Source organism: Ylistrum balloti, unplaced genomic scaffold (genome assembly GCF_031769215.1).
Source record: "Ylistrum balloti isolate Yb309-2 unplaced genomic scaffold, AGI_CSIRO_Ybal_v1 Utg371012, whole genome shotgun sequence".
NCBI lineage: Eukaryota > Metazoa > Mollusca > Bivalvia > Pectinida > Pectinidae > Ylistrum > Ylistrum balloti.
Window position 1 is genome coordinate 769878 of NW_026782563.1, and position 21450 is coordinate 791327.

Genomic DNA, 21450 nt, shown 5'->3' on the forward strand with positions numbered 1-21450 from the left:
TGTAATATATAAAATTAATCAAGCTTATTATCATTTACTCATATCTGTTCCATAGTTCAGAAGATTTTATTGAAGTTAACCAAGGTCTGTGGTATATTTCTATCTTCTTAAGCGCTTGATGGACATTCACTAAGATTCGTAACAACTCACTGCCATGTCCAATATGTTATGAATATTGCCGCGGATCCGAATATTTACTCTAGACGTTTATCCAATCTGACTGAGTAAATACACCGTCCTATCTATATTTACACTAGACCTTTAACCAGCCTGACTTAGTAAATACACCGTCCTAACTATATTTACACTAGACGTTTATCCAGCCTGACTTAGTAAATACACCGTCCTAACTATATTTACACTAGACGTTTATCCAGCCTGACTTAGTAAATACACCGTCCTATCTATATTTACACTACACGTTTATCCAGTCTTAATAAAGACACCGTCCTGACTATATTTACACTACACGTTTATCCAGACTTAGTAAATACACCGTCCTACAACTATATATTAATCCACACTGAGTAAATACACCGTCCTATCTATATTTACACTAGACGTTTATCCAGCCTGACTGAGTAAATACACCGTCCTATCTATATTTACACTAGACGTTTATCCAGCCTGACTTAGTAAATACATCGTCCTAACTATATTTACACTAGACGTTTATCCAGCCTGACTGAGTAAATACACCGTCCTATCTATATTTACACTAGACGTTTATCCAGCCTGACTGAGTAAATACACCGTCCTATCTATATTTACACTAGACGTTTATCCAGCCTGACTGAGTAAATACACCGTCCTAACTATATTTAGACTAGACGTTTATCCAGCCTGACTGAGTAAATACATCGTCCTAACTACATTTACACTAGACGTTTATACAGCCTGACTTCGTAAATACACCGTCCTAACTATATTTACACTACACGTTTATCCAGTCTTAATAAAGACACCGTCCTGACTATATTTACACTACACGTTTATCCAGACTTAGTAAATACACCGTCCTAACTATATTTACACTAGACATTTATCAAGTCTGACTGAGTAAATACATCGTCCTAACTATATTTACACTACACGTTTATCCAGCCTGACTGAGTAAATACACCGTCCTATCTATATTTACACTAGACGTTTATCCAGCCTGACTTAGTAAATACATCGTCCTAACTATATTTAGACTAGACGTTTATCCAGCCTGACTGAGTAAATACACCGTCCTAACTATATTTAGACTAGACGTTTATCCAGCCTGACTGAGTAAATACATCGTCCTAACTACATTTACACTAGACGTTTATCCAGCCTGACTGAGTAAATACACCGTCCTATCTATATTTACACTAGACGTTTATCCAGCCTGACTGAGTAAATACACCGTCCTATCTATATTTACACTAGACGTTTATCCAGCCTGACTGAGTAAAAACACCGTCCTAACTATATTTAGACTAGATGTTTATCCAGCCTGACTGAGTAAATACATCGTCCTAACTATATTTACACTAGACGTTTATCCAGCCTGACTGAGTAAATACATCGTCCTAACTACATTTACACTAGACGTTTATACAGCCTGACTTCGTAAATACACCGTCCTAACTATATTTACACTACACGTTTATCCAGTCTTTATAAAGACACCGTCCTGACTATATTTACACTACACGTTTATCCAGACTTAGTAAATACACCGTCCTAACTATATTTACACTAGACATTTATCAAGTCTGACTGAGTAAATACATCGTCCTAACTATATTTACACTAGACGTTTATCCAGCCTGACTGAGTAAATACACCGTCCTATCTATATTTACACTAGACGTTTATCCAGCCTGACTGAGTAAATACACCGTCCTAACTATATTTAGACTAGACGTTTATACAGCCTGACTTAGTAAAAACACCGTCCTAACTATATTTACACTAGACATTGATCAAGTCTCACTGAGTAAATACATCGTCCTAACTACATTTACACTAGACGTTTATTCAGCCTGACTTAGTAAATACACTGTCCTAACTATATTTACACTAGACGTTTATCAAGTTTGACTGAGTCAATACACCGTCCTAGCTTTATTTACACTAGATGTTCATCCAGTCTGAGTTAATACAACGTCCTAACTATATTTACACTAGACGTTTATCCATTCTTAATAAAGACACCGTCCTAACTATATTTACACTAGACGTTTATCCATTCTTAATAAAGACACCGTCCTAACTATAGTTACACTATATGTTTATCCAGTCTGACTTAGTAAATACACCGTCCTAACTATTTTACACCAGACTTTGTTTGCTATTTAACAACTATTAACAATCATTAACAATTATCAACATTCTCACCTGCATTCGTAAATCAGCTGGTGGTCTTCATCATGATTATCTGGTCTCTCTCCCATTTTCATCACCGAGGAACACATTGCTAGAAATAAATATGCATTGAATATCAAAACAGTTATGTCATCTGTAACATTCTAGCGTAATGACTGAATTATAAAGGGCGTGTTTGTGGAGTTGATACGCACTGATAAATTATATATCGGATATCGACTGCCACGGTATACGATAACAACTACACCTCAGGTAAACCCATGTTTTAATGTACATGAAAGAGACAAGCACGCGACATATACACTCACGAGTACTTAACATTCATTTTAAATCAACCCATATTGAAAATTTTCGATGTTTTATATCATGTGTTCGGCCGATTTTGAGTCTCTAAAGGCGTCTTCAATACTATTCAACTTTTGATAAACACTACAATACACAATGTAATCCAGTGGTCAGCCACAATAAACTCAAACACGGGCAAGTGAATCTATTTTTAGAATACGTTCATAAGTGTTTTTTTCCGGCAGCAGGTTTTATTTTTATCACTGGAAAGACTGAATAGTGGTAAGATTAAAACAAGACAGCACTTTCGAATACGTATGTTAACATACCTTATGATACATCTATCTCAGATTGTGAATTAGAAAATACAACATTGTGCGGTTATTAAAAAAACACGCCATGACTTACCTGTACACCAGTATGCATGTGTTTAGAGAAGAAAACTCCTCTTTAATGAGAAGACGGGTTTGATTTTCAGAGTACCCCTTCAAATCCAAGGATATTCCCGACCTTACTTTAACACGTTCGACCCATAGCATGCCGGAACTACGATATCGTAGACTAAATTTGAAGTGAGATGTCCCTTTTATTAACATACTCTGCTTTTTCACAATAGCCCTAGAAAATATCTCATTTAGCAAATTCTGATAATTTTTTTTGAATAATAAGTACCTACAAGATTTTGTTGCTGCTATGATGATGATGTTGTTGCTGCTGTGATGTTGATGTTGTTGCTGCTGTGATGTTGATGTTACTGTTGTTGCTGCTGTGATGTTGATGTTAATGTTGTTGCTGGTGTGATGTTAATGTTGTTGCTGCTGTGATGTTGATGTTACTGTTGTTGCTGGTGTGATGTTGATGTTGTTGCTTCTGTTATATTGATGCTGTTGCTGCTTTGATGTTGTTGCTGCTGTGACGTTGATGTTGTTGCTGCTGTGATATTGATGTTGATGTTGCTGCTGTGATGTTGATGCTGATACTGCTGTGATGTTGATGTTGTTGCTGCTGTGATGTTGATGTTGTTGCTGCTGTGATGTTGTTGTTGCTGCTGTGATGTTGTTGCTGCTGCTGTGATGTTGATGTTGCTGCTGTGATGTTGTTGCTGCTGTTGTGATGTTTATGGTGTTGCTGCTGTGATGTTGATGTTTATGTTGTTGCTGCTGTGATGTTGATGTTGTTGCTGCTGTGATGTTGATGTTGTTGCTGCTATGATGTTGTTGTTGCTGCCTGCTGTGATGTTGTTGCTGCTGCTGTTATGTTGATATTGCTGTGATGTTGATGATGTTGTTGTTGCTGCAGCTGTGATGTTGATGTTGCTGTGATGTTGTTGATGTTGTTGCTGCCGTGATGTTGATGTTGTTGCTGCTGTGATGTTGATGTTGTAGCTGCTGTAATATTGTTGGTGTTGCTGCTGCTGTGATGTTGATGTTGTAGCTGCTGTAATGTTATTGCTGCTGTGAGTTGATGTTGCTGCTGTAATGTTGATGTTGCAGCTGCTGAAATGTTGCTGCTGCTGTGATGTTGATGTTGTTGCTGCTGTGATGTTGATGTTGCTGCTGCTGTGATGTTGTTGCTGCTGTTGTGATGTTTATGGTGTTGCTGCTGTGATGTTGATGTTTATGTTGTTGCTGCTGTGATGTTGATGTTGTTGCTGCTGTGATGTTGATGTTGTTGCTGCTATGATGTTGTTGTTGCTGCCTGCTGTGATGTTGTTGCTGCTGCTGTTATGTTGATATTGCTGTGATGTTGATGATGTTGTTGTTGCCGTGATGTTGATGTTGTTGCTGCTGTGATGTTGATGTTGTAGCTGCTGTAGTGTTTTTGCTGCTTTTATGTTATTGCTGCTGCGATGATGTTGCTGCTGTGATGTTGTTGCTGCTATGATGTTGCTGCTGCTGTGATGTTGATGCTGCTGTGATATTGATGTTGCTGCTGCTGTGATGTTGATGTTGTTGCTGGTGTGATGTTGAAGTTGTAGCTGCTGTAATATTGTTGATGTTGTTGCTGCTGTGATGTTGATGTTGTTGCTGCTGTGATGTTGTTGCTGCTGCTGTGATGTTGTTGCTGCTGTGATGTTGATGTTGTTGCTGCTGTGATGTTGCTGCTGCTGTGATGTTGTTGCTGCTGTGACGTTGATGGTGTTGCTGCTGCTGTGATGTTGATGCTGCTGTGATATTGATGTTGCTGCTGCTATGATGTTGCTGCTGCTGTGATGTTGATGCTGCTGTGATATTGATGTTGCTGCTGCTGTGATGTTGATGTTGTTGCTGCTGTGATGTTGATGTTGTAGCTGCTGTAATATTGTTGATGTTGTTGCTGCTGTGATGTTGATGTTGTTGCTGCTGTGATGTTGTTGCTGCTGCTGTGATGTTGTTGTTGCTGCTGTGATGTTGATGCTGTTGTGATGTTGCTGCTGCTGTGATGTTGTTGCTGCTGTGATGTTGATGTTGTTGCTGCTGTGATGTTGCTGCTGCTGTGATGTTGATGCTGCTGTGATATTGATGTTGCTGCTGCTATGATGTTGCTGCTGCTGTGATGTTGATGCTGCTGTGATATTGATGTTGCTGCTGCTGTGATGTTGATGTTGTTGCTGGTGTGATGTTGAAGTTGTAGCTGCTGTAATATTGTTGATGTTGTTGCTGCTGTGATGTTGATGTTGTAGCTGCTGTAATATTGTTGATGTTGTTGCTGCTGTGATGTTGTTGCTGCTGCTGTGATGTTGTTGCTGCTGTGATGTTGATGTTGTTGCTGCTGTGATGTTGCTGCTGCTGTGATGTTGTTGCTGCTGTGATGTTGATGTTGTTGCTGCTGTGATGTTGCTGCTGCTGTGATGTTGATGTTGTTGCTGCTGTGATGTTGTTGCTGCTGTGATGTTGTTGCTGTTGTGATGTTGATGTTGTTGCTGCTGTGATGTAGTTGTTGCTGCTGCTGTGATGTTGATGTTGTTGCTGCTCTGATGTTGTTGCTGCTGTGATGTTGATGTTGTTGCTGCTGTGATGTAGATGTTGTTGCTGCTCTGATGTTGTTGCTGCTGTGATGTTGATGTTGTTGCTGCTGTGATGTTGTTGCTGCTGTGATGTTGTTGCTGCTGTGATGTTGTTGCTGCTGTGGTGTTGATGTTGTTGCTGCTGTGATGTAGTTGTTGCTGCTGCTGTGATGTTGATGTTGTTGCTGCTCTGATGTTGTTTCTGCTGTGATGTTGATGTTGTTGCTGCTGTGATGTAGATGTTGTTGCTGCTGTGATGTTGCTGCATCAATCTGTTTGTTTTCAAGTTATATCTGGTATAATGTAGTTTTAATTGCTCTGTTACCGACGTCCGCATTATCATCAACGGTCCCAGAAGCTATATCACTGATTACGGTAGTCTCTCCCTAGCAATCTAGAGGTTGATACGTCAAGTTTTAATGTAAAGAAATGTGTGCCAACAAGGAAATATTCATATAATTAAGTCTTTTTCTTGAATGTTATAATGCCAACTTGCTGCTACATGAAAGCTAGATAAATGTAATCTAGACATCTGTTTACCCTGTTCAACAGTTTATAAATAAGCCTAAACATTTTAGTGGCAGAATTCTTTTATGTAATTATTACGCTTGCTTGAATAATGTACATGTTAACCCAAATCAGTCATGCTAGTTTTTAAATCAATACAACAGTCCGGTAGGTAATATGTTACAAGAAAGACTTGCAAAGTTACAAAAGTCAGGTACGCGAGTTTGCATGCACAGCATACAAGTAACATTTGGATCTTCGTGACGTTGACAAAGGGAACATATCTAGAATTAAACGGATCTATAATTATTACTTTGTGCAAGACTGAATTGAGTTCAAATATACCATATATTCCGCAGGCTTCAGGTGGATTTCAGTTGAAATTGCTTAACGAGATAAAGTTACAGCATAGTAATCAAGTGTCGTGAAACAGAAATTATGACACTGAATACAGTAAGCCAGTGTCAATACCTGCATACTATCAAAACTGTCATCCTATACTGACAATTCTTATAGTTATTTCCAGTGGGAAATAATCAACGTTAAGCTCAACAAGAGATCCCAGAGGGATATTGGCGCCCACCATTCTTTGATCGTTATATGCTCTTTGAAAGTTGGATCTTTTCCTTTTTTTCTCTTCTCCGATTTCGCTCTTTGATGAACATTCCGTTGAAGAAATGAATGATAATCTTTACCTGCCAAATCTAAAATGGCCACCCGAAAGTCATTTTGTTTCTTCTGGTCATTCCCAAAAGCAAACGAGCACAGGGAGAGATCAAAAGGAACATGCGTATAAAATTTTAGAAAGATCCCTTCAGTAGTTCTCAGGAAATAGTGATAACAAACTTTCAAAGTCAAAATTCAAGATAGTCACTTTTCGGCCATTTTATTTTTCTAATCAGAAATTACATGGGCACAACTAGAGACCAGGAGAAACTTACATATGAAATTTATGAATGAAAAATCCAGTACTTCTCAAATATAGCAATAACAAACTTTCAAAGTTAAAATATAAGATGGCCGCCTGTCAGCCATTTTGTTTTTTATTAGACTCAAAATCAAACAGGCACAACTAGGAACCAGGAGGGCCCTACACATGAAATGTATTAATGAACCATCCAATACTTCTCAAGAAATAGCAATAACAAACTTTCCAAGTCAAAATCCAAGATGGTCGCCTTTCGGCATCTTGTTTTTCAGTTCCAAAATAACATGGGCACAACTAGAGACCCAGGGGAACATTCATATGAAATTTGAGAGAGATCCATACAGAACTTCTCAAGAAATAGTGATAACAAACTTCATTAAAAATCCAAGATGGCTGTCTTTTTAAATTTTTTTTGGATCAGTCCCAAAATCAAATTGGCACAACCAGGGACCAAGGGGAACCTACATATGCAATTTGTGAAAGGTCCATCTAGGACTTCTCAAGAAATTGTTTACGGACGGACGGACGGACCATGGACACAGAGCAATCTGATGATGGTTGGCTAACAATGCAAATTAACCCCTTTTGGCCTGCCCATCAGCCCCTTGGGGTCAGTCAGGATCAAAATGGGCATACAATCAAGTCGTCATCCTTCACTCATAATTCGCACCAAGTCTGAAATATTTCCAATCGAGGAGAGTTTTGAAATCAAGTCAATTCGACCCCCTTTTGGCCCTGCCCTTCAGGCCCCTGGGGTGGGGACTGCATAATTCACAATTTTGGTTCATCTCAAGCCAGGGAAGGTTTCTGCAAAATTTCATTGAAATCGGATCAGGGGTTTTTGAAAAGAAGTTTAGAATGTTAAATTGTTTACATATGCACGACGCCGGCTGAAGGTGATCGCAATAGGTCAGCATTAGACTTTGTCTCAGGTGACCTAAAAAAGAGGTTTGAGGGAGAGGTGCGCAGGTCTGCAGAATCTATGGCATGAAATTAATCTGGAGGTTTACCTGAAGAAACTATGGCGAGGAATCGGAAACAAAATACAATATAACAAGAAACGTTACTACAGAGAGGCCAGCATGACCCTAACAAAATAATGATGAATGCTTAAGTAACACAAAAGTGTTGGAACGGTAGCTGCTTATCTTGACGAAAAGACATTTTTTACCTGTATATGATAGGTGTCATTTTATTCTCTTATTTCCCCATTTCTAGGCAACAGCTTCCCTTCTCGAACCTACGAGTTTGACATGTGACTGATAAACTCGCATTACAATGTTGCAAAAAATGGAGAGAGGTTTTTTTTTACATTTCTTTTATTACCAGTGTAATACTGGTCTCTCCAGATCAATATACCCAGGTTTGCTATTCTTGTATCTAACATGCGTAGAAATGTGATGTGTTTCTTCTGAATTGACGTCATCGCCCGATACAATGTATACATCAAAGTGTACAGGTATTTCGGTGACCTTTCATATTTTGTTTTAAATCTAGGTCCAGAGGATTAATTTTCTATGTCAACATTTCGATTTATAGCATAACAAAAAATGTAATTTTAGTATAATATGGCATCTTTTGTATTGTCAACGTCTGAAGCTAATATTTTCAAATAATAATGAGAAATGAGAGAAAAATATACCTCCATATGTCAGAGTGGAAGGATAGGACATTTCACCCTTGAGGTCACAAAATGCAAAACCCTCTGGTTTTAAGACATTGTGTGACCTCTTGGGTAGAATATCCCTATCCTACACCCCAACAGTTGAAATGGTCTTGCTCCTTAGTATACTTAGTGGTTTCATTGTTGTTGGCTTTGTCCTCGCTTGAGAACGTGACATTTCTGAGAGGACTGACTAAGGGTCATATAGAGGGTGTCAATGCAGCAGAAGATGTTTACCATTCCAGAACACCTGACCTTATTCTTAATGTACTTCAAGAGTCCCAGTGTAAACATTTTGTTCATATTTTGTACACAATTGTTAACAATTTTAGATTTGAAGTATGATTTTACTATACCTCCATTTTTTTTCATTTGTCGTATCTTTCAAAGGATATACTTCAAAATCGTGCTGAACAATGTTCTAGTTACACTAGGTATACTTGTATACAAATCGAAATAGAAGTTTAACATTGCCAAATGTTGCAGTGATATCTTTTCTTTTAAGCTTTGAGAATCCAATACAAACAAACTGTCAGTTTTATCATTAATGAAAATCCAAAGAGAAGGATAGAAACATGATACTCAATAATCAATATAACAAATGATTTCTTTTCTAAAAATATACCATCTCCATCATAATAAATTCAATCATTTTGTCTAAATAACAGAATACAACAAAAACATTTTTGAAAGATTAATCTTATTTCACAATAAATTAAGTACAAATGAATTCAAACAACAAAGTAGATTAACTTAAAATAATGTGTTTTAAAAACAAGATTTTAAATGGTTTATCCAATCATAGCGCCTATTAAAAGTAAATATTCCAAACCTGTTCATTAATGAAATAAAAGTTAATGAGATTTTCCTCATGGACGGAATTAGAGATATATGTGATTTTCATCCAGAAGCAAATACCAGTGTTATCCCAGTAAAATCACACCTCCTGTACTATTTCAGTAGCAGAAAAGTAAATGGAATTCTTAATTAAGTCCAAGTAATATACAAAATGTATAATAAACATATATCTTAGAGATCCACACTTGCTTCAAGATACCTGATATGTATGCACCCTGAAAGTTTGCTTGCCTTTGCTTGACATGAAATTTACGTAGTGCTTTCTTATTTCATAAAATGATCACAAGAGATACATTTTCATTTCTTTCTGTCATGACATTATGAGCACTGTAGTCTTGTAGACAACATATGTTTTGCCTCTTTTCAACAGTATCCACTTGCCTAATCAGGTATCCCTTTAGACCTCCTAATATTTAAAAATAAATTTTGTTGTGTCTTGAATTTTTTACCAATTTTCTATAAAATGTTGACAGTGACTTTGACCCAGGTCATAACACCTTGAACACACACTCATTCAAGATATTCACAATTTCAAACTATCAAATTGAATTATCTTAAGTGATGACAGTTTCCATCAACAGTACCTGTGACCCTCAACATGGCCAAGCATCCTGAAACACTTACTCGTTCCAAGATATTCTCATACTTGGATCTGTATGAACTTAGCTCAAAATTTGTTGGAATTGCAGTACGTATAGAATAGAGACAAAAGTAAATATCATAAGCATAAACATTTTGTTTTTTATCCTCTATGATCTTCAGGACTGAATACAAAATTTCCTGAATGGTTAGAAAGAATATTGACTAACAGGACAGGCACTTTTTGTGGTAAGTTGTATTAGGGGTGGACAAATCGTCTTCATCATTTGGAACAGAAATCTATCTCTATAATGCGACACTTTTAGTACATGTTTATTTATGAAATACATTGAAAGCTACAAAGAGGAATATTTTGGTAAAGAAAGAACACTTCTACAGTACAGATGAGGAATGTGTTGTGACAAAATGGATATGACAGTTCTATTTTTAAACACTGATATCATAAATGTATGATTTGGGACATCAAATTTGACTACTACTGGAAGGAATAGGTTGGATTAGGTGTTGCCCCACACCATAATCCAATAAACTTGAGGACGTCTTGGAGTTCTGTGCTGTGGGAAACCTGAAATATGATAAAAATGAAATGTCGTTAAGAAAACTCAACATTAGAAGATATCCATAATCCTTATGCATGTATGCCTGTCCAAAATCTGTCACTTCCCAAGAATGTTCAGGGAATCTCAAGGACAAACATCAGAGAATTGGGAAGGATTACACAATAAAATACAACGTATGATAGCAATTTACAGCTATGTAATTCAAAAATCTAAGCATGCACAAGCATTATTCTTATTTTGCTAGTTCTACCCAACACAAGAACTCAAAAAATACCTACAGATATTGTTGCTCTATTTATGCAGGATGATTTTTGAGAAAAGCTATAAAGATAAATGAATATTGGATATTCTCTCTGAATTCAGATATCTGAATCTGAACCCAGGTAAAGATTTTTTAATGTCCAACTAGTTTAACAGACCAGAACTATTAACTCACCTTAGTAGCCATTAAGTATTTATTCCAGTCATCTTTGTTTGCAACCTTTCCTGCTTTTTTGAAGTCAAGCTGGTTTCTTAAAACTGGATAACCTATCAAATAATCAGAAAAAAAGGAGTAAATAGGGTAATCACATCATTGAGTTTTGACCTCCTAGCGTGACCTACAACATCTATAATCTAATAAGGTGTAGATATCAATAATACCAGATTATGGTGTCAGACTTAACGTTACTAATTAATATTTTTACACAATCTCAAATTGTCAAATGTGATCTTTAATCTTTAACCCTATCATGTGTGATTTTTTATACCTAACCCCATCAGTTGTGACCTTTGATGCCTTACCCTGTCAAAGGTGAGAATGAAACAAAATTAAACCAAACAAAAATTCTTTCAGAAGCAAGTTCTACCTGTGATGACACAAGGCAAAGATCGGATGCCAGTGTCTGGGGCCACTAGTGAGGCCTCATACACATTCCTCTCATCACGTGGAAGCACCTGTTCCACTTTCTGGTCCATAGACACAGCTAATACCCATTCTTTGATGTCTTCATGTTGCTGGCTCTGAAAACACAGAAATAAGTGAACGATGATCATCTGGCTGTTAGTCCATCTCCTGTAATCAATCCTCCTTTATCTACTTTTGTTCAATAAAATCACCAATAAATCCTATTTCATTGCCCTTTAATAAGACCATCTCCTGACTTTAAGTAATAATAAATAACTATTTGGAAAACTCCACAAAATCCTAAAGAATTGCTAAAAAAACATGTAGTAAATCTCTTTAATACCTATGAATGCTTAAAAAATCTTGACTATTTCAGAAAAATGGACTTTATATTGACATGCTAAAGAACTACTCTTACCGTCAGATGAGCTTTCTCTGGAAGTGGGATTTCAAATGGAATGTCTGTATCCTGGAAATCAGTATGGTCCAACATATCCAATGATCCTTCCTCAATTGCCTAAAACCGCATTAAATATCCAATCAAGTATAATTCAAACTTGTAACTTATTACCTCACTGGTGGGATAAGATAGTCAAGGGAGATACTCAAGGCAATTTTAGACAAGAGTATCAGTGAAACTGATGAGTGCTCCCCAAAAAGAATTTATTGAACTCAAAATTTAAACAAAGGGCATCAATTCTGTAATTAAGGAGTTATGGGCCCTGAATTTGGTATCCTGCACGTTGTCTTTGCATGATCAATGGATCCAAGTTTCCTTATTCTACCTTAAATACAAGCAGAGTTATGCTCTGGACAAGATATTTGTAACGAAGGGCAACAACTCTGTAAGTGAGGGGTCAAGGGCTATGAAATTGATACACTACATATTGTGTTAGGATGATCTATGATAAAAAAAAAAAAAAAAAAAACTTTCATTGACCAAAATCATGATACAAACATTACATTACAAGACATTATCCTAATTTAAATACAAGAAATTTAAAGTGCTCTAGACACAAAATTTTAACAAAGGACAATAACTCAGTAATAATGGGGTTCCAGGCCCTGAATATGTTAAACTACATGTCGTTTTAGTATGATCAACGTATACACCAAGTTTCATGATCCTTGCTTAACTGTGGGCAAAATTTTGGGGAGCATAAATATCTCCTCTTCGAAAATGGTTTGACTTATAAACACTGGAATCTGTAATGTGATTCTAAAATGTTTTTTAATAGAAGTTATAAAACTTTTGGAAATAATTGATGCAAAAGAAAGGCTCCGTAATAATTCTATGTATTGTGAAATTTTTGTTTGTTTTTGTCTATGGTTCTTATTTTGCTGGTTTTATTGAAAGCTTGAACCAAAACAGGAAATATTTTTTTTATGAAAGTCTCATGAAAAAGACTGGTTGTCTTTCCTAATTCCAGTTTTATTTTGTCTATTTTTGCAATTCTATTCTATTTGTGGAAATACTATAAAAACGAACCATGCAGAAATAACAACATTTACAGCTATTCAACTGTAAATTAACAGATCTAATTGTCAAATAGTGGACTGTGGATAATAATACCTACCTCAGATATATCTAAGTATCTGTTCAGGAACACAAAAGCCATGTTTTCCTGATTGGTGGCCTGAAATCATAAAAAATACATCCAAGTTTGATTGGCTATCTTTCTACATCAAGTATGGTTTAGTATTGCAGCAAGTGATTTTTAACTTTGTTTCAAATGTAGACTTATATGCCCCTGCATATTAACTTTGTTTCTTACAAGACCTTGCTATGTTTTACAGTATGATTGCATTGCATTAGAGTAAGTAATATGTCTAATATAATGACTATAGGTTTTATTGTTCTGAAAAAGAATTCATTCCTTTAAAATAATAGGCAGATGATGGTTGCTCAACTATCATATACTTAGGTCACAGGTGTTATGTTTAGTTGGTGAGCAATAGGGAAGATTTTAAGATCTAGATATTGCGAATTGTTTCATGTTTGTAGTATTGTGTAATTATCTTTGACATACCCGACACATCATGCCAGCTTCATAAAAGGCTTTGTCGGCAGGAATGATGTCAGTGTGGCGCAACAATGATATGGACAATTTGGTAGCAACACTGTCAAGAGATTTATGGGCCATGGCTGAAGACCGTGTAGCATAGTAATGAGCAATTAGTAACATCCACTCAAACTCCTCATGTTGTGGAGAGTTACTGTCTGGCGATTTGGTCATATTCTCACACTGCAAATTTCAAACATATATGATGATAAAAACGTTTCTTTAACTTGCTGTTGTCATTATTTCATTGTATATCAATACTTTTTTGTTTTGTTTTTTTTTTTAATATTTGCGCAAGGTTTTTAAAGCTTGTTACATGAATATCAATATTCCATTCAATTCTTGACAACATCGATATGTTGCACTGTTACCATAGATGATCAGAATAACATGTTGAGGCAACATGAGCCAAAAATAGTTAATACATAAATGAAAATTAAACAGATACACCTAGGTCTGACATTTCATTTTAAGAGAATGTTTGTAATATCTTTGTGTCAATACTAATAACCAAAGAAACTATATTTAATCCAAATCTATTGTAATTCTGTGGATATGATCAAAAATGTCTTTTACTACTTTATATAAATGTTCTCTCATAATTGCTTTGAGCTTTTACCATTCCTTTGATTTAAGATTTGTATGTTTTCAGTTTTAAATTAATTGGAAGAAAATCAGTATCTTGCAATATGATCGAATTTAGCAAAGAATTATTACAAATCTTCAGATCTAGTAGTCACAGATGAGCATTTGAATTATCTCAGTTTTAAACAGACAAAACAAGACTTACCAAATCAAAGAACACATCTCTCAGATCAGCCCAAACTCTGTAAGCTTCTGGTCTATTTAGGTCACGTGTGTTTACTATATCGCTGAATATGCGTTTGTAAATGTTAAAATTCTGAAAAAAAGTGTAAACAGGGTGAATATAACCATGTGTGTAAACTAGATATTCAGACTTCTAACCTGTTAAATTCCGTCTAATCCACTATTTAAAAAATATGACAGAAACTTTGGATATTTATTTTCAAATTCCGATTTTCAGTTAACAAAGTTTTATATCACAGCACATGAACCATAAAAACTTGTATATGGAAGTAACATTATCAAGTGCAGTTCTCAGTGTTTATGAAAGCCTACAACAGGTAAAATATGAGTTTTGGTTTCAATACCTGGGCATTAGCAGGTGCTCCATATTTTACATAAATCTCCATAGCTCTGCGACTGTCACCTCCCTTGATCAGCTCAGTTGCATATAAGGCAGCATACTTGTGTAATATCCTTGGATTCTATTTTACATGAATTAAAAGAAAAATAGGTGGCTTTCAATATCATATTCTCAGTCCAAATAAAACAAGAACCATTTATCCACAAAATTCTTATATGTAATCAAGTACAACAGCAACAGAATATATAGGTATTGTTGTATTTTCCTTCGTTTTTCTTTGGCATTGACAAGAAAACTACTAAACATTGGTAAGAAATTCTCAATATATTTCTGGCCTTAAAAATGTTCTATGCAGACCTATGAAATTAAAGCTAATATTTCTTTTAAAAATGAGACACCAGTTTATTTGACATTCAACAATAAACACATACCGGTAATCTACATTAAATGGTGAGAAGAGAAAATTACATCCAATATTAAAATCCTTATTAATTGATCATTTTTTAATGAAGATTGTGCTATGAAAAACAGTTGCTATGTAGGTTTATTTATTATATTTAGCAATGCTTGTAAGATATGAAGATGAATACTTATAATTTTTTAATGTTCCAAAGATTTCTATTATCTTATGCTTTACCTGTTGTTCTGCTGTTTGTAGACATTTTTCCCATTCGCCCTTGTTAGCATACATATCCAGTGCCCCTACGACATCAACACTGGCCAACTGTAAATCATCAAATATCATTGATTTCCTTTTGAGGGTTTATATATGAACATTTTTCTGCTATATTGATATAAACAGTAATGAACAAGGCCATGTCAACTTCTTCTAGGGTCAATCAATTTCTTTTTTAATTATGTATAAATGACTTCATCAAAATATTCATTTGCAAATGTATCCAAAGATGTTGTACATACATTTTAAACTTTATTCTCCTTTTTTTTTATTCATAACCATCAATTTCTAGGACATCTGCATCAGTGTGTTTTTGAAGATCACAAGACAATTACAAGACAATTACAACAAATGTAATCTATTTATTTCTATAATTCAAGTTGTTTCAGTTGCCATTCTACTACCATAAATACCGGTATACAAGAAAGCTTTGATAGATTTCAGGCAAAGATATAACTTTAAGGATTTTCTAGCACTTCTGAATCAGTAACACTGAGCTGCAAGATAGGGTTTCTTTGGGTTAAGAAATGTCTATTAAAAATGATCCTGACATCAGAAATTTTATACTTACAGCCTCTGCCTTTCCTTGATTCTTCAAATGGTCTTTATAACGTTCATCAACATATGACTCTAATCTACAATCAACAAACAGGTATATATCATATGTCTGTTCCAAATTGTACTGTTAATGATTATGTCAGAAAAAAATCATCAATAATAATGAGCTTAATAAGGGATTATCTTAAGAATTTTGACAATGGTGATATGATACAGGGTCCAACATTAAGAATGAACAGATGCAACAGTTTGTATAAATCAAATGCTGCAAAATCTTACAAAATATTTGCTGCATCAAATATCTGTATACATAGAGGTAAATATATTTCTAGTTGAAAATATGTTTCACTGCAGCTGGTCAAAGTTCAACTTCAGGAAAAAGACACCTGTTAACATGGTTTTTCAATTACTGGAATTCATTGTTTTAAGATTATTGATAAATACCTAGGTTCTAATTCCTTGGCCACCTTCTTAGCCTTGTTCCAGTCCTCCCCTGATATAAACATGTCTATAGCTTCTTTGATAAGATCAGCACTGAGGTAAAGTTCAGCTGCCTAAAAACATAAAATATCAACACTTAAAACTTTTTATTTACCGTTTTATATATTATTATTACAGTTTGCTTCCACAGCAATACCACAAATGTCAAGATTTTTTTAATGGTTTGCATTTTACAAAAAAGCATGAAGCAAAAAGAAGTCATGAGACAGGCTATGGTTTATATAATTTTTATTTTCCAAGGGTTCAATTCTCATGAAATTTCAAAATGATTCTGCTGAGACATGATATCTTAATAAAAAGCACTCTTGTACTCAAAATACAAGCCAATTATTTAATATATTTTATTATAGGGATAGAGAAATTCATGGATTTAGAACAACCAAAAAAGCAAAGAAAATTCAAATGAATGGTTTTATATTATGCATGGGAATCAAATTTTACCTTGCCGTGCTTCCTCATATCGGCCAACTTAGGTGCTACAATTTCCACCACACTCTGAGCTTTACTCTGTCCAAGGAACTTTATGGCAAGTTCACCTGCCTGATTTAAAAAGATAAAAAATAAAATACCATCACATTTTTTTTTATTGGAACCTAAAAACTGGTCAAACGAAGTCAATCCATTACTTCCCTGCTGTGAGAATACATAAATTTAGTCTGATTTAGATTTCTCATGTGAATTTTTTAGGTTTTATCATAAAATTGACTAACCTTGACCCAGCATTTTTCTACGACATTCATGTCACTGATGAGTTGGGGAGTGACCTTCAGATAACACTCTATGGCCCTAGCATATTCTCCTGATGACTCCCACTCCCGTGCCTGCTGTACCATGGACTCTGCACCTCTGTAAATAACAAAACTGGATGTTAATATACTTTTACATCTCCACTAATAGTAAATGTGTATTATGTTATGCCTTGTATGCCTGAATCAAACTTTAGTAAAAAAAAAAAAAAGAAAGAAAAATCTTTATGTAAGATAATAAAAATTTGGAAATTGATATGAACCTTAATATTAAGAAAATAAGTATAAGCACCATTTCTCATATTAAGAGTCATCCACAAAAATATTTTATAATAACCTTGTAGATTTGTCAGTCATCTCACGATCATATTCATCCTGAAGTCCCTGTAACTTGTGGGGAACATATTCCTTACAAACTCGCAGGGCATCCTGCCACATCCCTGACTCCTGCAGAAATAATAGATAATGTTTCATTATACAGATGGTTATCAAATACCACAACATCTTAAAAAAATAATGTGAAATTTATCGTCTTACCACCAAAATTGTATATTCCAAGAACACTGTTTCCCTTTTGTTTTTTAAATTATGATGGCTTTTTTTTTTATTATTTGCATCTTTCAAATAATCATCATTGTTCTTGATATTTCTAATAATTTTTACAGCTAATTGTTAATGAATAAAATATCCTCCACAGATTGCTTCCAATCACAAGTTAAATGCTATTATTTCTTAACTATTCTATAATCCTGGAGTTTAAACTGTAACATCAATATTTTTGTAATAAAATAAAAAACCTACAATGATTGATACTGATCATAAAAATTTCTTTCTAAAGATATAACCTTTTAACAATATCAGACCAATAATTCTGTTCATAAATCTTCACTATTGATTTGCTGTAGATAGTTAGTACCAGACATTGTTTACCTTGTAGTATTTGACAGCAAGCTCTGGTCTCTGGGCACGCAGTAAATAAGATTCAGCCCTAGCATACTCTTTCTCCTCGAATGCAAATCTTGCCTGTCCTACCAGAACATCAGCTACAGAGTCGGAATCATGTGACTCCGCCACACGCTGGGCAGAGTCCCAGTCTTGATTGTGGACATACCTAACAAAATGATAAGTCTAATTTTTAAGAAAAAAATATTTCTTTAATTTCTACAGAAAGACAAAATTCTGGGTATCAAAATTTATTCTCTTGTTCCACCTATTTTTAGTCAGCTAAGCTAAGCAATAAATCAAAACAAAACCTTCAAAATAACAGAACTTCACATTACTGTTCTAATACTAATTAAATGCAATATCACAAGATTTCTCCTCAATTTCCAATTATTATTCTTTAATTTAAAATTTAAAGGAATAATAAACTAACAAATGAAATAGAAAAAAAAAGAAAAGCATTTTATTATAATAAACTGCTTAACATCTAATAACATATGTCTTCTACTTACATAAGAACAGCCTCTTTTGGTTTTTGTGCTTGAATAAATTCCCGTTCAGCATCTGCAAATCGTCCTTCATCTTCCAAATACATGGCATGTTTTAGGTGGATATCTGGCAGTTTGTTTTTCATGGCTAAACGAGCCAGTTCAAAAGCAAAATCAAATGCACTGAAAGGAAATAGAGTTAAACTGTGTGTCAACCATTTCATGCATCATTTACAATGTTAATTTGATATACTTTATACGTTAACTGATGTAGTACAATTTTTTGTTCACTTTTTTATGTCTAAAAGTTAATTGATGATTTATTAGAGAGTAAATTCACTATTTTTTTTACATATTTATAAAATTATACAAAACCAACTCTTCTGATTCTGCTATTACTAACTTTCCCAATTTCTGGTGATTAACTTTCCCAAAACCATCTAGAGTTCATACTATGGCAATCATTGTTTTTATTGTTTCAAGTGTTTATATGAAGTTAATCATTTTTAAGAATTTATTTGTTTGTGAAATTCTCGAGAGTAAATAACAATTATTCCTCTAACTTTCTAGGTACACAGTGAATTTCTTCACAATAGTTCTTTTTTTGTTTTATATTAATGAAAAATGATTAGAGAATACATTCTATACTGTACCAATTTTCTGCAGCATAGTCAATTGCTGCTTCCAGTAAACCAAACTTGTTGAGGAGTTTGACAGCAGAGTCCCCACCCAGACTTCTTGCCCATAGATAGGCTACCTGTTTAGCAGCTGTTGGACCACCAGCATTCTTTGCCACCTGTAACACAGACCAAAATGAAGTTTCTGGCACTGATTAAAAACCATTACATTAGACAGTTACATAAAATTGTGAAATGTGGCAAAGTTGGCTCAATCAGCATTTTATTCAAGTATGAAATAGTAGATACATACATGCCTTTCATCAAGACAACCAGGGTTTGATTCCCATGATAAAACTTGGTGTCAACTACTTATATGTTTCCTCTGGTTCTCAATAAATGCAGATTTTCTTCCTCATGTTAACCCAGACAAACAAAAGTGACCGATTCAAGTTGATATAACTTTTGTAAGTTGACTTCTGTAGGTTTCACAACTTACTAAGTCCTATTTCTTAATATAATTTTGTTCCCACTAAAAGCTCTCAAGTCTATTACTCTACTTATAAACCCAAATTTTATGCAACATCCTACAAATAAAGCTACTGTCTACTAAAAAGTCCTGATGCTAAATAATAAATAATTAAGTTCTAACTTTATGTAATAAATGGGCCACTTGTATATCAATGGCTTACCCTGTGCGCCTCGTCCCACATGTCCTGAGATCGATACATGTTGACAGCACTCTTCCAGTCATTAGCCTCCAAAAAGTGGTGCTCAGCCTGACGTAGGCTGTTGTCAGTCTCAAGTTCCTACAAACCACAGCAAAATTGGAAAACTTTAAAGCTGACTTATCATAATGAAAATAGACAATACCTTGAAAAAAATTGTCATTGTTTGTGAGGGTTTAATATTATTGATTTGGTCAGTACATCAATATTCTTTATCAACAAATTAATGATCTGTTTGAAATTTGATGGGAATATGATGCACTAGTGGATTTTTTTTGTTCTACTAGTATCCATCCATGACATCAGTGTCTAGGAAAAAGAAGAAGTTTTGTATTAAATTCAAGACTCATAAAACTATATATTTTTACAGCAGGTTCATTATCACATCTCATCCATCCTTCACCAATTATTTGAAAAAGTTCTATTGATACCATATTTTCCGGGTTATAAGATAAATTTCAAAAAATGTACAACGGCAAATATCGGACTTGTTTGGCTTGGGTGCTTTCACAGATTGTCTACACACAGGTATAGGGCCTGACATTACATACAGTTTACTAAACAATCTCTCCATCCGTGTCTGTACTGTTCAATATTAATGAACGACTCTTGCATGCTGACCTAATTCTTATAGTTCCATATTATTTCTTCTTTCATATTGTAAACAAGCATGGCAGTCATTCAAAGAGTTGACCTATAATCCGATGACCTATCAATTCTAGGATGTAAAAGGTTATTGTAAACTACCACTATGACTTAAAAGTAACCGCCAAAGTCCAGAAGATATTATTGTGATTCATATTTTAAAGTATGATTAATTAAATCCCTGAAAATGTTATTTTTTATTTCAATTACAAATGACAGTTCTTGACAATCAGTTTCAGTCACAAACACATGACAGCAGGTACTCATTAAAAAAAATTCAATACCATCTCGCAATGGTAAGCTTCCGGTTTTAATTTTCATCCTGCCAATTTTTTTTTATCCATCCACATATAAACTGTATGCCAGACTTACGAGGTAAAAAGATGCTGCTTATAATCCGGAAAATATGTTATATAGAAAAGGTGCCGCTTATAATCTGGAAAATATGTTATATAGACTTGTGGTCAGACCTTTGCAAGATGAATGTGTGTGTCTTGGACAAGGTCGGGATGATGTGTCTTCACCAACTTTATCATATCCCCATACATCTTGTTCTTCTTGTACATTGTGATGGCCATGTCAGGCTCATTGACAGCTACATACAACCTGTATATTGAAACATGAATGCTGAAGACAAATTTTCTATTATGATTATTTGAAATCCCAAAAACACAAACTGACTGCATC

The 21450-nt window shown here is 34.7% G+C and overlaps 1 protein-coding gene across 1 annotated transcript in view; it reads right to left on the minus strand.

Annotated features, from left to right (window-relative positions):
• Positions 1-9521: 9521 nt before the first annotated feature.
• Positions 9522-21450, minus strand: part of LOC132560061 (intraflagellar transport protein 172 homolog) — a 30001-nt gene continuing 18072 nt past the window's right edge. Inside the window, exons 30-48 of the mRNA XM_060224715.1 lie at positions 21234-21369; positions 20083-20199; positions 19427-19569; positions 18798-18956; positions 18274-18454; positions 17681-17790; positions 17308-17443; positions 17039-17137; positions 16541-16650; positions 16110-16173; positions 15500-15586; positions 14867-14983; positions 14485-14595; positions 13662-13877; positions 13209-13268; positions 12050-12148; positions 11594-11747; positions 11182-11273; positions 9522-10750 (exon numbers count right to left, since the gene is read on the minus strand). Coding sequence (XP_060080698.1) covers positions 10661-10750; positions 11182-11273; positions 11594-11747; positions 12050-12148; positions 13209-13268; positions 13662-13877; positions 14485-14595; positions 14867-14983; positions 15500-15586; positions 16110-16173; positions 16541-16650; positions 17039-17137; positions 17308-17443; positions 17681-17790; positions 18274-18454; positions 18798-18956; positions 19427-19569; positions 20083-20199; positions 21234-21369 — 2281 coding nt within the window. The 3' untranslated portion in view covers positions 9522-10660. The remainder of the gene's footprint in view (positions 10751-11181; positions 11274-11593; positions 11748-12049; positions 12149-13208; positions 13269-13661; positions 13878-14484; positions 14596-14866; positions 14984-15499; positions 15587-16109; positions 16174-16540; positions 16651-17038; positions 17138-17307; positions 17444-17680; positions 17791-18273; positions 18455-18797; positions 18957-19426; positions 19570-20082; positions 20200-21233; positions 21370-21450) is intronic.